At 43.5% G+C, this 16,379-nt stretch overlaps 2 protein-coding genes across 2 annotated transcripts in view; both read left to right on the forward strand.

Moving 5' to 3' along the window:
- Positions 1–9,941, forward strand: part of rxfp2b (relaxin family peptide receptor 2b) — an 82,902-nt gene extending 72,961 nt beyond the window's left edge. The window contains exons 16-18 of the mRNA XM_072691486.1: positions 904–1,314; positions 5,382–5,600; positions 9,315–9,941. Of these exons, the coding sequence (XP_072547587.1) occupies positions 904–1,314; positions 5,382–5,600; positions 9,315–9,577 (893 nt within the window). The 3' untranslated portion in view covers positions 9,578–9,941. The remainder of the gene's footprint in view (positions 1–903; positions 1,315–5,381; positions 5,601–9,314) is intronic.
- A 3,115-nt stretch (positions 9,942–13,056) lies between these two features.
- frya (furry homolog a (Drosophila)) overlaps positions 13,057–16,379 on the forward strand; it is a 143,235-nt gene continuing 139,912 nt past the window's right edge. The window contains exon 1 of the mRNA XM_072691491.1: positions 13,057–13,175. The gene's annotated coding sequence lies outside the window, so the exon portion shown is untranslated. The remainder of the gene's footprint in view (positions 13,176–16,379) is intronic.

The following is a 16,379-nucleotide window of genomic DNA, read 5'->3' on the forward strand; positions in this document are numbered from 1 at the left end:
GGGAAGATGAAAACTTTAGCTTAGCGTTAGCTTAGAGCCCCGCTGTAAATGAGATGCAGCAACAGCAGGTGAAGAGTGAGTTAGTTAATCTGTCAGAAGAGGAGGATCTAAACTCTTCACTCTTCCAGAAAACGTTGGTCTATGTTCTGCTGTTTTTCTCTGTGCTGCCAAAAAACACCCAATTTTGTTGTAGCTGAGCAACGACAAAGATATTTTACTCCATCTCCATCTGGGAAGATCTAACGTTCCTCCCATCCTGTCTTTACTCTGAAACTCCGTCTGGTTAGAAACCAGACTATGGTGGAAATGCTCTAAATGTTCTACCAGTAAGAGAACCACACTCCTTTCTCTGGTTCTAAACCAGCTCTGGACAGCACATTCAGAACCGAGGAGGAGGATAATTCTTATGTTAATACACACACTAATTGATTAGACTGCAGAGCTGTAAAGGAGCTGGAGCTGAATGGTCAGGGAGGTCAGTCAGACTGGACTGTTAGATATTAAACACTATAGAGTTTAAAACAGTTGTTTAAAAAGCTGCTCCAAACAAAGTAAATCAGATTAGAATTTAGTCTGATTACAGAAACTGGTCCTAAAATAGGGATTTTACTGCTGTTTACTGTTGTGGAGCAGCATGTCTTATCTTAGTCGTGGGACTGCATTATTAATGGAAACACAAAGATCGGATCGGATCAGTATCGGATGAGATTCGGATCGGAGGGACATTCTTATATTCTTATATATAATCTCACACCTGCTGTATGTCTTCTATGTGCACATATCTATACAGGTATAGGTATATAGGTCTCTAGGTCTCAGGCATTGTGCTGATACCCAGTCTGTGATTCCTTGTGCTTTTCTGTCCATCTCCTAACACTCCCTCTCTATTAATCTCCCCGTTAGGTGCGGACTGTCTGATGGGGGTTTACTTGTTCTTCGTGGGCGTCTTCGACCTCAAATTCCGCGGCGAATACAACAAGAACGCCCATGTGTGGATGGAAAGCCTGGAGTGCCGCACCATCGGCTTCCTGGCCATGCTTTCCTCTGAAGTGTCCGTCATGCTGCTCACCTACCTGACCTTAGAGAAGTTCCTGGTCATCGTGTTCCCTCTGAGTCACCTTCGGCCGGGCAGGAATCAGACTTTTGTCATGTTGGCTGTGATTTGGCTGCTGGGCGTGTCCATTGCCGCCGTGCCGCTGCTCAGCGAGGAGCTTTTCGGAAACTATTACGGCCGCAACGGAGTCTGTTTCCCCCTGCACTCTGATCGCATAGAGAAACCCACCGCCAAAGGATATTCTACAGGCATATTTCTGGGTGAGTTTTGGTGAAGAGAGTGAGTAATATTTATTAATAATGTTATTAGTAATATTGCTAAAATATTTCATCTGGTCCATTCCATGCTTAATACCAGCATGTTTTTTTTTTATTTGCAGTAACTTTAGATATTACAGTCTTAACCCTTTGAAGCTTTTTTAACCCTATCATTTATCTCTGCTGAAAAAAAACTACATGGTCAGCTCAAACTGGTTATGCTGGTGACCAGCAAAGGGTTGGTAGACTAGCACTTGACCAGCATAGGGAATGTTTTGCTTTGAGTTTGATGGTTTCGTTGATCTACAAGCATGATAAACCTGACCAAGCTAGACAACCAGCATGACCGGCAAGACATCACTGGTCGACCCACCAGACCAAGCTGTAAGCCATCTTTCAGCTTGTCCAGAAATGCTTGTATAAAGTGTGTCCTTTAGGTGTGGTTCAAAGCGCAAATTCCATTTCTTGTCTGCAGGGGGAGCCCAGGAGCAATACATACCAATTCTTGCATAATGCTGCTTTAAACAGCTTTTGGACCAAAAGACTTTAAGTATGTCCTTTCAGTCCTCATCACATGTTTGTGGTTCTGGAGAGCCCGGTCCTCTTCAAAAGATCAAAGTCAATGGAAAGTCAATGTAAAATAAAAGCATTTCTATTGGTCGATTCACTCAGATTATTTACACAGTGTACAGAACCATTACAGGGTTCAAACAAAGGGGAAAAATAAAAACGGACCAGTCCAGTTTTTCATTGGACAGCAGCGATGTATAGTTTTTGTATATTATAAGTTAATGTGTGTAATATATTCAGTATTTCTTATTTTATCTACATTTGTGTTTTACTACCATAAGGAACTACGCACCAAAGTTTTTCACTCACCTTCATACTACGACCCAAAGGAACAGAGAAACCAATAATGCATAAAAATTGAGGAAAATAAATTAATTAATTAATTAGAAATGCATAAAATTATATTTTATTAAGTAATAAAATACAAAATAGAAAAAAATGATAAAATCATTCAGCTGTTTCTGTTTGCTGGTTGGTTGTTTATACCTGATCACTTCATGCAGCTAGTATCTGGAGTCTTTCCTGAGGAGATCTAACCACATGCGTTTACACTAGATAGTCAAATACATCTCTGGTTAGTCAGCCTGATAGCTGTGTAGGATGGAATATGCAAATATGCACAGCAATTATTACTGGTGTTTGAGTTGTACTGGGAGGGATTTTGGTTGTGGAATGTGTCTTGGACAGAGACGGAGGTGTTTACACAGCTATTACGTGGCTCAAATGCATCTCAGACCCCCTGCTGAAGTTATTCACACACAGTTATTCACTCATTCCTCTGGTAAACCCATTCTAACCACCAAAAAATTAGTTCAGAGTATCTCCTCTTTGGGTCTTTTAGCGGTTCTTCACACTCCCACTTCTCTATGACCGACATAGAAGTGGTTCTTCTATGGTGGCGCTCGAAGACCCATTTGCAGCACCATTATTTTTAAGAGTGTAGATCTGGTTCTGGGGGGGGGGGGTCCTGTGCTGCTGTGGTTGAACTGACTTCAGAGCAGTAATAGGCCCTTAAAATCACTACAAAGCAATGTGACTCTGCAACCCCATCTGCAGCTGGGCATGGCAATACTATGACTGCACATCTTCATAGGGTTGTGTGAAAAAATCGTGACACCCCATGAAAATCACGTTGTTGCTGCCAACTAACCCACCTCTTCGTAGCTCCTCCTAGCACTATCAGTGCTTCCAACACTAGGAGGGTAAGGACTTAATGCATGTCTCCGACCACCGCCACTTTACAAGCTGCCACCGATGCAGCACCGCCGGGCAGCATTGGGTCCTCAGCTCCACCACTACAGCTAACAGACACCTGTGACGGCCAATATCGCTTAAGAGTGATGAGAAGAGAGGGCACCATCTAGCCCACCAGAGACAGCATGACTAGTACCAATTGTCAGTGGCATGGCTCAGGATTCTGACTCACGACCTACAAATGGGTCTTTGAGTGATGTGTAGAAGATGTGATCTTTAAATCCATGAAGAACCTTTACATCAAGAGAAAGTGTTTGGGTCTTTGAAAGGTTTTTGGTTCTTCATGGAACCAAAAGTGGTTCTTCTATAGCATCACTCAAAGAACCATTTGTAGCACCTTTATATTTGAGTGTAGATGTGGTTCTGGGGGGTTTCCTATTGTAAACATGTTGGCAGATTGGACGGTCCTGTGCTGCTATGGTTGAACCTGGAGTTTAGAGCACTAATAGGGCCTTGAATTCACCATAAAGCAACGTCACCGTGCTTGTTTTTTTAGTGTGAGAGAGGTGAACACACTCAGTGATGACACTAATGAAGCCCCTCTTGGACTGAGTGCTATGTGTGTTACTAATGTTCCCTCTATCTCACCGGTGATGTCATTCTCTGGTCATTCCTTCATTTCGGCTCCTTGTTCTTGGCACTTCCCATCCTGAAGTAATGGAATGGGCTTTTTTTTTTTTTTTTTTTACTTTTTCCAGCACATTAATTGTAATGGCAGCTCCCTGTCCCAGCACTGAGAACACACACACACACACACACATGCTCTGTCAGGCTGAAGGGAGCATTATACAACACATCTGTATGTTATATGAGTATAAGTTGCTTGGAGCAATAGTTTTCCAGACAGCAATTAATCCCGTTCCTAAATTAGGAGATTTTCGGTGGAGCATTTTGGTCAGATGTAATTCAGCCCAGCTTTCCAGGCTGCTCTCTGTGCGTCTCCAACACTGGCCTTTTTCGTTCTTATCATTTAAAGTGGAAAAAAAGAAGCAGAATGGCTGAATTTGATAAAAATAAAAGCTCAAGCTCATCCTAACTCCACAACCACATCTGCGGCTGGGCACGGGCAATACGATGACTGAACATCTTCATAGGGTCATGTGGAAAAATCAGGACACCCCATTAAAAATATGATACTACCAGTTAAGGCACATCTTGGTAGCCCCCCTAGCACTGCCACCGATGCAGCATCGCTGGGCAGCCGTTGCGCTCTGAGGAAAGCATCGGGTCCTCCGCTCCACCACACCAGCTAACAGACACCTGTGATGGCCAGCATCGCTTAAGAGTGATGAGGGGAGAGAGCGCCATCTACCCACCCAGAGACAGCATGAGTAGTACTGATTGTGCCCTCCCAGACTCTGGACGCAGATGGCAAAGCGGCATGGAATGGGTTTCTATTTTACATCTTTCGGGACCTTTGTGTTTTTAAACAGATTTAAACATCTGGAGATCTGATCTTCATGTGATCAATACTGAGAGTGATTCATTTAATTATTGAAAATATCGATTTCCACAAAGTTACGGTACATTTAATGTTCTGGTTATTTCTATCAATAATAATTTAGTGAATAAATAGAAATTTTACACACTTTTACAAACATGGATCTTCATGGAGCCCTTGTAGAACATATGGCATATTTTCCTAAAATTCCAGTAAGAGAACCCTAAAATTCCTTCATAAAGAACATTTTAAAGGTTCTTCACACTCACACATCTCTATTGCAAATGTTTTTTTAAGGTACCAAATGTGGTTCTTTTATGGCATCGCTCAAAGTGTAGAGCACTGGGTTACTGATCACAGGGTTGTGGGTTCAATACCAGCGTCCGCTGACCTCCACCGTTAGGCCCTTGAGCACCACCCTTAACCCTGTCATTTTCAGGTGAGCTCGAGAGATTCCTCCTCCTGTTTGTGTGAATGATGCTGTTAAAGAGGCCCAGTAATACACTATATGGACAAAAGTATTGGGACACCTGCTTATTGCTCATTGTTTCATCTGAAATCAAGGGTATTAAAACATCACCTTGTTTTTAGGGATCACCTTCAACAACCGGCTGTTCACTTGCTGCCTAATATTTCCAGGTGTCTGTGTATCCAGATAATCAGTGTTATTTACATCACTTCTCAGTGATTTTAATGTTCGGGCTGATCAGTGTATAGATGGTATTGGTTGAAAAAGATTCATGATGCTCCATTTTGACCATTTTCATGCTCTTGTCCTTCCTCTGGTCTGTTTTTCTGTGTGCAGGACTCAATCTGGTGGCCTTCCTCATCATTGTCATCTCCTACTCCAGCATGTTCTACTCCATCTATAAAACAGGCATCAACGCCACAGAGCTGCGCAGCCGGCTGCATAAAGACGTGGCCGTGGCCAACCGCTTCTTCTTTATCGTGTTCTCTGACGCCCTCTGCTGGATCCCCATATTCTTGGTTAAAATCCTCTCCCTGCTGGAGGTGGAGATCCCAGGTAGGAACATGTGGAAAACAACACTGACCTTCGAAGATTTCGGGAACTGAGCTTTTTAGACTGATTTTGTCATTGTGATTTTTTTTTCTTTGTTCTGACCTAACTGAGGCTTTTCCATTAGATGCAATTATGGGTCCAAAGGTTTTTAGTATATATGTTGGGCATTTTTCATTTTTCAACTTTAAAATAAAAATAAATAATAAAAAGCTGCAACAAACCCATCTAAACTCTTTGCAGTCTCATTGAGATGACTAACTATGAAGGTTATGCTGGTCTATTTTAGCATTACTGGGATCAATTTTGTCACAACAGACTTTCCTGAGTACACTATATGGACAAAAGTATTGGGACACCTGTTCATTCATTACTTCTTCTGTAATCAAGGGTCTTAAAAAAAGAGTTGATCCTGCTTTTGTTGCAGTAATTGTCTCTACTGTCCAGGAAAGAAGGCTTTCTACTAGATTTTGGAGGAACATTGCTGTGAGGATTTGCATTGCATTCAGTAACAAGAGTGTTAGTTAGTTACTAGACAAGCTGTGGGGGTGTGAGTGAATTTGCACATCTGTGTGAGCAACTTGTGCAATCTAAAGTAGCTGAATGCATTCGTTAGAAGGGGTGTCCACAAACATTTGGACATTTTTAGCTTCTGTTGAGGGTATTGACAGTCTTTATTGGTTTGACAAACTTACAAGGTTACTCGTATTACAGAGGTGGGCCAATGTAGTGTTAGGAGTCTTGCCCAAGGACTCTTATTGGTGTAGTGCAGCATAGTCACCCAGACCGGGAATCAAACCCCAGTATTCCACGTGGTGTGGTAGCTTACTGGCAGGTAGTGGTGTTATCTGTTGTGCCATACCAACCATTTTGAGGGGAATTCCACCAATTTGTTGAAGGTTTTGCTTAATTCGGTTACTGAACTATAAGCGAGGGGTTTGGTGTGAAGTGGCTCAGAGAAACGTCCCAACTTCTTCACAGTTCTTTACAGCTCTCATGATGTCTACAACATGAATATAGCCATTATATTTACTGTCCTAACCCACCGGTAAATCTACATGAGTTTCCAGTCAAATGTGTGGACATACCTGCCTGACTGTGTGTTGATCATCATCTTAAAAACACTTGATCCAAATGCTAGAGTGACCATAAGTTCTCAAAAAAAAGGAGACTGGGGACGCCCGGGTATTCACAGTTGTTAGGATGTCATGGCTGGGGGGTTTCAGTAGGCATCCGCATGATTTTGAAGCTGCTATTTTAAAGCACACATTCTTCGCTGTTAAAAGTATAAGATCCTTGAGGAACATTTGGAGGTTCTTCAGTTTGAAGCTGTGGAGGTGCTTTGAGGAACCTTCATTAAAGGTTCATTAAAGGTTCCTCAAAGCACCTGAAGAGGTTCCTCCACAGTTTCAATCTGAAGGTTCTTAAACTTAGACTGTTATCAAAAGAATAGCATTGCTGTTATTGCTATTCTGGGCTTGGCACACTGCTTACTGCACTGTGTGGTCAGGAGGAGTGGTCAGGACAACACTGGTTCTCTCACTTTCAGTGATGGTTCTGTATCTCTCATTATCTCATCCAGACAAACTGTGTACTTTAGTGGTGACTCAAAGCGCGAATTACACTTCCCAACTGTACACTGTTAAAAGTATAAGATTATTGAGAAACTTTTTTGGAGGTTCTTCAGTTGGAACCTGTGGAGGAACCTCTTAAGGTGAGTCGAGGAACCTTCAAGGAACTTTTTTCTTCTAAAAACCTTTTCCTGAAGGTTCCTCAACGCACCATAAGAGGTTCATCCACATCCAAATGTTCCTCAAGGATCTTAAAATGCCAGAAGCAAGAAATGCCAATTCTCTATAGTGCTTCCCCAAAAGTTGTTACACTTTAATAGCCCTTCATTTCAGCATTTTACTTAATACCCATTAGCACAGTATAACTGCCCTATTCCTCATATTCCTCATAAAATGATAATAGTACCATTTCAGTACATTTGCATAACATTTTACATTCTCAAGGCTGGATTTTATGATGTCTTTGGCATTTGTTGAAACCTTGCTGTATAACATAATTAAGAGATCACTCAAATTCACTGAAATACACTCTGAAGTGAAGCTCTAAAGGTTACAGACAACCTAGTGGCACTTATTGGAGAGTTGGCACCTCCATAAAATCCCTACACCCCCAAAAAGGTGTGAGTTACCTCAGTTTAGTCAAAGGTTCTCCTAACCTTTGTTCTGTTTTTGATAAACAATAGTTTAAGTTTGAGTTTTACTCAAAAACATCACTGAATGTGCACTGTCCAAAGTGTAAGGTCCTTGAGGATCTTTTGGTGGTCCTTGAGACTTTTAAGAGGTTTCTCCACAGTTTCAAATTGAAGAACCTCCAAAAGTTCCTCAAGGACCTTATACTTGGCCTTGCTCTTTCCCAGGGGTGGGTTGATGGCACTTCCTCCTCACATCACTCTCAGATGGTTGGTCAGCACAGGCGTCTGTTAGCTGTTGTATCAGAGCTTCTCAGGTTACTAGTGATGCTGCATCAGCAGCAGTTTAAAAAAAACAATGATGGATGGTGGAGCTCCATCCAATACTTTTGGAATGCCTTGGGGAGTTGAGGATGATGAGGTGGGGTGGTGATCATCATCCAACATCCTGACCTTACTAACGTACTTGTCGCTGAATGCAATCAAATACTCGCAGCAATGCTCCTCCAGAATCTAGTAGTTTAGTAAGAAAAACAGGATAAACTCTTTTTAATACTCTTGATTTCACAAGAAACAATGAGGGTCTCACTGGGGGTCTTTGATCCTTCATGTCTTACATTATTTCTTTTTTTTGTCTTTGTCTTTTACTAATTACTAATTATGTAAAGCTGCTTTCTGATGACAACAGTTGTAAAAAGCGCTATACAAATAAATTTGACTTGACTTGACTTGAATGAACAGGTGTCCCAATAAGTCAATATGTAGTGTACCTGTTGTTACCTAACCCAGCCAGGATGTGTCATCACATAGAAGAACCTCCAAATGTTCCTCAAGGACCTTATACCTAGAATCCTGGCTCAGCACAATTGGCCTTGCTCTTTCTCAGGGGTGGGTTGATGGCACTTCCTCCTCACATCACTCTCAGTGTGATGTTGGTCAGCACAGGCATCTGTTAGCTGTTGTATCGGAGCTTCTCGGGTTGCTAGTGATGCTGCATCAGCAGCAGTTTGAAAAGAGGTGGCGGCTGGCTTTACAAGCTCTAGTCGTCACGCTCCCGGTGTTGGGGGCATTGCTAGTAATGGGTGGAGTTCACATGGATGGGGATTGGGTAATTGGCCTTCCAAATGAGGTCAAAAATGAGGTCAAATTATTAATAAATAATACAAAAAAAATGTTGATGTTCACAGGCTGCCCTCCTCCTCATTCTGTTCAATGCTAATTCCCACCTGCAGGTCAGCTGATGCCCCCAGGCTCGTGGGGTTTACAATAGGGCTGAGGCATTGCCAGGATTCGAACCTGTGACCTTGTTATGATTAGGCAGTTAGACAGTTGTGCCACCCAAGAGTTGTGAAAGCATGGACATTTCTGTGTCCAAGTGATAATGAAAGGTATAGGCAGAAGATTGTAAGTTCAAACCCTAGCAGTGCCTCAGTGCTAATGGTCAGGAAGCCCCCAGCATGGAAACTGTATAGGACAGTTTTTTTTTTTACATGTCTTCTTTTTCTCGGTTTCCCTTAAAGGAACCATCACATCCTGGGTGGTGATCTTCATCCTGCCTATCAACAGTGCCTTGAACCCCATCCTGTACACCCTGACCACCAGCTTCTTCCGAGAGCAGGTGGAGTTGCTTCTGTGCCAGTGGCAGAGACACACGTCCCTCAAGAAGGAGCGCAAGAGCTTGACAACCTCGGTCATGGACATGGACCAGTCGCGGCGTCCGTACTGTCCGAGCGGCTTCCTGCCACGGACGTCCATTTTAGACATAGACGGCAATTTCAGATGAACCTCAGAGGAACGTGTGTTCTGCTGTGCTGGAGTCCCCACATTAGGGGACTTCTGACAGACTGGAGATGAAAAGCTGGTTCACATAGCCTTCCAGTGAATCGGTGACCTTACCAGACATGATATTCATGAACTGAAATACATTTCATACTCGGAAATACATTTTCTGGTAGAGCTTTAAAGACCATGTTGTTGTTTTTTTAGTTTTCAAACAGTAAAACAGAAGATCTAATGGTCTAAAATGCAAGGAACCTTCGAGAAGACGTGCAGCTATTTTACTAATTTCATTGTAATGCCAAAATCACTGTAAAATGCAACATTTTTTATAGGAAAAACTCATTAAACTCCTTATACGAAAACCACAATCAGGGATTTGTGATACTATGCATGTTAAGCTCCATACACTACATGTCCAAATGTTTGTGGACACCCCTGCCAATGATTGCATTCAGCTGCTTTGAGTTGCACCCGTCGCTGACATAGATGTGCTAGTCCCTGTAGAGAAATACTGCCAATAGAATAGGACTCTCTGGAGCAGATAAACATCATGAACCTAAAAGGTAAAGGTGCAAGTATTTGTCACTGTTCAGTGTACACTGTACAGTGAAATGTGTCCTCCGCATTTAACCCATCTGTGGTAGTGAACACACACACCCAGAGTGGTGGGCAGCTAACTCCAGCTTCCGGGGAGCAGAGAGGGTAAAGGGCCTTGCTCAAGGGCCCAACAGTGGCAGCTTGCCGAGCCCACAACTCGAACCCACAACCCGATTATCAATAGCCCAGCGCTCTAACCGCTGAGCAACCACTGCCCCTACCCCTGTTGGCAGAGGGGGGAATAAAGCCCCCAGCGTTGATCCCACGGTGTTGACCATAGTGGCCACCTGGTAATCTCCTGGGATATCATAGAAACCACCTCACAACACCATAGCAGCCACTTGGTAACTGCCTGGGATATCATAGAAACCACCTCACAACACTATAGCAGCCACTTGGTAACTGCCTGGGATATCATAGAAACCACCTCACAACACTATAGCAGCCACTTGGTAACTGCCTGGGATATCATAGAAACCACCTCACAACACCATAGCAGCCACTTGGTAACTGCCTGGGATATCACAGAAACCCCCTCACAACACTATAGCAGCCACTTGGTAACTGCCTGGGATATCATAGAAACCATCTTACAACACCACAGCAGCCACTTGGTAACTGCCTGGGATATCATAGAAACCACCTCACAACACCACAGCAGCCACTTGGTAACTGCCTGGGATATCATAGAAACCACCTCACAACACCATAGCAGCCACCTGGTAACTGCCTGGGATATCATAGAAACCCCCTTACAACATTATAGCAACCACCTGGTAACTGCCTGAGATATCATAGAAACCACCTCACAACACAATAGCAGCCACCTGGTAACTGCCTGGGATATCATAGAAACCATCTTACAACACCACAGCAGCCACTTGGTAACTGCCTGGGATATCATAGAAACCACCTCACAACACCACAGCAGCCACTTGGTAACTGCCTGGGATATCATAGATACCACCTCACAACACCATAACAGCCACTTGGTAACTGCCTGGGATATCATAGAAACCCCCTTACAACATTATAGCAACCACCTGGTAACTGCCTGAGATATCATAGAAACCACCTCACAACACAATAGCAGCCACCTGGTAATCGCCTGGGATATCATAGATACCACCTCACAACACCATAGCAGCCACTTGGTAACTGCCTGGAACATCATAGAAACCACCTCACAACACCATAGCAGTCACGTGGTAATCGCCTGGGATATCATAGAAACCACCTCACAACACCATAGCAACCACCTGGCAATCGCCTGGGATATTATAGAAACCACCTCAACACCATAGCAACCACTTGGTAATTGTCAAGTCAAATTTATTTGTATAGCTTTTTACAACTGTTCACAAAGCAGCTTTACATAATTAGTACTTAGTAAAAGACAAAAAAAGAAATAACATAAGAAGACATGAAGGATCAAAGACCCCCAGTGAGCAGATCCCAACAGCGACAGTGGCAAGGAAAAACTCCCTCAGAGCTGGAGGAAGAAACCTTGGGAGGAACCAAGACTCACCAGGGGGACCCGACCCGTCCTCCTCTGATCAGAACTATTTATAAATGATTGATAAAAGTTACCAAACCATCTAAACTGTAAACTGCTCTGATCATAATCATAATATAATAATCATGGTGTAGTAGAACTTAATAAAGGATAAAGGATAAAGGTGCACGTATTCGTCACTGTACAGTGTGGACTGTACAGCGAAATGTGTCCTCCGCATTTAACCCATCTGGTAGTGAACACACACTCACACTCACACGTGTTAGGGGCAGTGAGTACACACACACACCCAGAGCGGTGGGCAGCCAACTCCAGCGCCCGGGGAGCAGAGAGGGTAAAGGGCCTTGCTCAAGGGCCCAACAGTGGCAGCTTGCCGAGCCCGGGAATCGAACCCACAACCCTGTTATCGATATCCCGGCGCTCTAACCGCTGAGCCACCACTGCCCCATTAATGTAGTCATGGCAGTGATGGTCAGAGTAATGATGGTTAATAGTGGTGATATTAATAGTGGCAGATAGTTAAGAGTCCATTTAGGTTTGAACATGGTCATTAAACAGGTAGCAGTAGTAGGAGGGTATGCCGCTGGTCTGGCATGGGTGGTAGGTGCTGGGGGCGGGGCCTGCTGGTCGGACTGGTAGGTGGCAGCTGGTCTGGGATATCATAGAAACCACCTCATGACACCATAGCAAACACTATAGCAACCACTTGGTAAACGCCTGGGATATCATAGAAACCACCTTGCAACACCATAGTAACCACCTAGCAACTGACCAGGAACCAGGAATCCATCCAGTTCATCATGAGTCATCTTTTAGCTGTACATCCAACATTTTCTGTTTCTGATCTTTTTTATTTTAATTATAATTCTAATTATTTTACATAACGTAACACATATAATGATAATATTAACCAGTTGTCCTGAGAATCGCATGTTGCCCACCATGACTGACCAGCCTCAACCATTCTGGTCCACCGGTATGACCAGCTTGACCAAATTACTTAAGCAGCTTTACCAAACGAGTCAACCAGCATGACCATGTTGGTCCACCAGTAAGACCAGCTTGACAACAAGCTTGACGACCAGCTTGGTGAAGATGGTCAGGCTGATCAAACTCAAACAAGACCACACTGGTCAGGAGCTAGACTGCTTTAACCAGCTTTAACCAGAGACCAGGACAAACTGTGCGGAATCGACTCAAAGAATCGACTCCCATTCTTTGGAATCCGAATCAGAAAAAGTGAAGTGAATCGACTCCTGAGTAGATCCCTGGTGTAATAGGAGGAGCTTGTTTTCACTGGTTGTTAGGGGGAGGAGCTGCGCACTTGTGCTAAGGGCAGAGCTTCAGTTGAGAGCGTTGCTAGGGGGCGGAGCGCAGTTGCGTTGGTGGACAGTTGTAGCTGGTGAAGCTGCGTCTGGATCAGCTCCTCATTAACTTTGAAGGAAGCCCTCTCCGAGAGGATGAGATAGTCTGAAGTGACTCTCAGAAGGTGGGTGCATCCATTCATTTGCTGACTCGAGGCTTTTTAACGTGAGCAGATACAGAGAGTTGAGTTTGTATGTCTGGTTGATTGCTATGAAATATTCAGCAGCTTCAGTGAAGGGTAGGGTGGGCTGTTTATTGACATTGGGCTCTTCCCAGATCGAGTCTCTGTGTGTGTTTGAGCTGCTTGGGTTATGTTACAGTAGCAGCTGCTGGCTGGGAGCTCTGAAACAGCTCGGTCGTGGGCTGCTGTGTGTGGGAGGCTGCAGCTTCAACAAGTGCAGCCAGTTCTCAGCTCAGTTTGAGGGTAAAACTGGGGAGGACTTGGCCGTGGATGTGCTTTGGGGTGCTGTGTCTGTTTAGAGGGTTCACAGTGGGATCAGTTGCAATTCACCTAAGGTCACTATTCCCAATATTCCCACTAGACTTCTAACACTGGGCTTGAAGAGTTAATGCATGCAGGTTGAGTTGGAATAATGATTTCCTGAATGCAATCAAATCCTCACAGCAATGGAGCTGCAAGGCTTATATAATAGCATAACGCCTGTCTATATACAATCATCATCCTCTAGCTACACAACATCCGTCCTAAACTCCACAGACACCCCCTCTATTTAGTGAGTTCATCATGTGTAGAACATTGGATCAGTTGCAGTTGATATAAGGTTACTATTCCCAATACCAAGTGTTGACTATGCAATCAAATCCTCACAGCAATGGAGCTGTAAGGCCTACATATAATAGTATAACGCCTGTCTATATACAGTCATCATCCTCTAGCTAGATAGAGCACCATCCACTACATGCAGGTTGAGATGGAGTAAGGCTATCCTGATTGCGGAATACAATCAAATCCTCACAGCAATGGAGCTGCAAGGCTTATATAATAGTATGAATAATAGTATGACATATGTCTATATACAATCATCATCCTCTAGCTACACAACATCTGTCCTAAACTCTCCAGACACCCCCTGTATTTAGTGAGTTCATCATGTGTAGAACATTGGATCATTTGCAATTGATATATGGTCACTATTCCCAATACCAAGTGTTGAAAATGCAATCAAATCCTCACAGCAATGGAGCTGTAAGGCCTATATAATAGTATAACGCCTGTCTATATACAATCATCATCCTCTAGCTAGATAGAGCACCATCACCATCCACTACATGCAGGTTGAGTTGGAGTAAGGCTATCCTGATTGCTGAATACAATCAAATCCTCACAGCAATGGAGCTGTAAGGTCTATATAATAGTATAACATCTGTCTATATACAGTCATCATCCTCTAGCTACACAACATGTCCTAAACTCTCCAGACACCCCCTCTATTTAGTGAGTTTATTATGTGTAGAACATTGGATCAGTTGCAGTTGATATAAGGTCACTATTCCCAATACCAAGTGTTGACTTCTATGCAATCAAATTCTCACAGCAATGGAGCTGTAAGGCCTATATAATAGTATAACGCCTGTCTATATACAATCATCATCCTCTAGCTAGATAGAGCACCATCACCATCCACTACATGCAGGTTGAGTTGGAGTAAGGCTATCCTGATTGCTGAAGGCAATCAAATCCTCACAGCAATGGAGTTACAAGCCTTATAATGTCATTCATATTGTTTCAGCTTTGGGCTGTGGAGCAGTGGAACTGGATTCTGGAGAGATATAGCTCCACCCAGTACATGCAGGTTGAGTTGGAATACTGCTCTCCTAATTATTGAATGCAATCAAATCCTCACAGCAATGGTGTTGCAAGGCTTATATAATAGTATAACGCCTGTTTATATACAATCCATTAACATTGGATCAGCCATGGGTCACCATTCCCAATGCCAAGCGTTGACCTCTGACATTGGGCTGGAAGAGTGGTACTGCCTTCTGGAGTGATGGAGCTTCATCCATTACCTCTGGGATCATCCAATATGAGTACCTGACCTCACTGATGCTCTTGTGATTGCTGAATGCAATCAAATCCTCACAGCAGTGGAGCTGTAAGCCCTACATTATGCTACAGTACCTGTCTATATACATTATCTTTAAACTACACTTCTGGCTTTAGGCTGTGGAGCAGTAGAACCACATCCAGTACATGCAGGTTGAGTTGGAATACTGCTCTCCTGATTGGTGAATGCAATCAATTCCTCACAGCAATGGAGCTGGAAGGCTTATATATCAGTATAATGCCTGTCTATATACAATCCAACATCCTCTAGCTACACTACATGTCCAAAAGTCTGTAGACATCCCTCCTGTTTAGCGAGTTCACCCCTGTGTATTTTACACGTTCAGACTTACTGTCAGCATTCCTAAATACCAGGAGTTGGCTAGAGGGGTATAAAGTCCCCCAGCATTGGTCTGCAATTCTGGAGTGATGGAGCTCCAGTACCAATCCAGTACCTTTGGAATGAGTTGGAGTGCCAGAACTTATCGTCCAACGTTTATTATGAATGCAATCAAATCCCCACAGCAGTGTTCCAATCTAGGGTAAGTCCTCACCAGTAGAGTAGAGGCTCTTACTGGACAAAGGTGGTGAACTTACTGGCAATGCCCTTGATTTCAGGAGAACGTTTGGAAACAATGGGCTGGTTTACTGGGCATCCATTAAAGCCAGTCGTGGATCATCTTGCACTTTCACTTGTGAATCACCGTTAGTAATGGTTTTAGTCTAGACTTGGTCTTAGTCTGGGAAAGCTGCACAGTGTGCATTAGCCTCATAGCTCCAGTATCTTGGCTGGACAGCCAGTGTGAGGGGTTGGGGGAGAAGTCTCTAAAAAGCCTCTGCTCCTGTGACTCAGTTAATATTTCACAAGTTTTCCTGTTTGCTGGTCAAGTGTGCAGGCCACAAGGGGGACGAGTGCTTCCTGCAGTAGTTCATAAAGGTCATATGCAGTAATGCTGTTGCTGATGGCATAAAGGGGAAGTCAGATGGACGCTGTTTTTTAGTCCAGTCCACTGTGGGCTCGTTGTGTTGGGCCTTTCGTTTGTGCATAAGAAAATTAGGGATGCACTGATATGAGAATTTATTAATAAATAAATAAACAAATAAAATTAGTTTCAGTCAACTAATTAAATTCAAGTCAAATTTACTCATGTAGCGCGCTTCACAACGAATGTGTGAGTACCTTTACAGAGATGCTGGTCCAAGTGTCTTCTGAGGAAGCCAGTGGCAACAGTGATAGGAAAAACATCCTCAGATCGAGAG

The sequence above is a fragment of the Salminus brasiliensis genome, chromosome 11 (genome assembly GCF_030463535.1).
Source record: "Salminus brasiliensis chromosome 11, fSalBra1.hap2, whole genome shotgun sequence".
In the NCBI taxonomy this organism is placed as follows: Eukaryota; Metazoa; Chordata; class Actinopteri; order Characiformes; family Bryconidae; genus Salminus; species Salminus brasiliensis.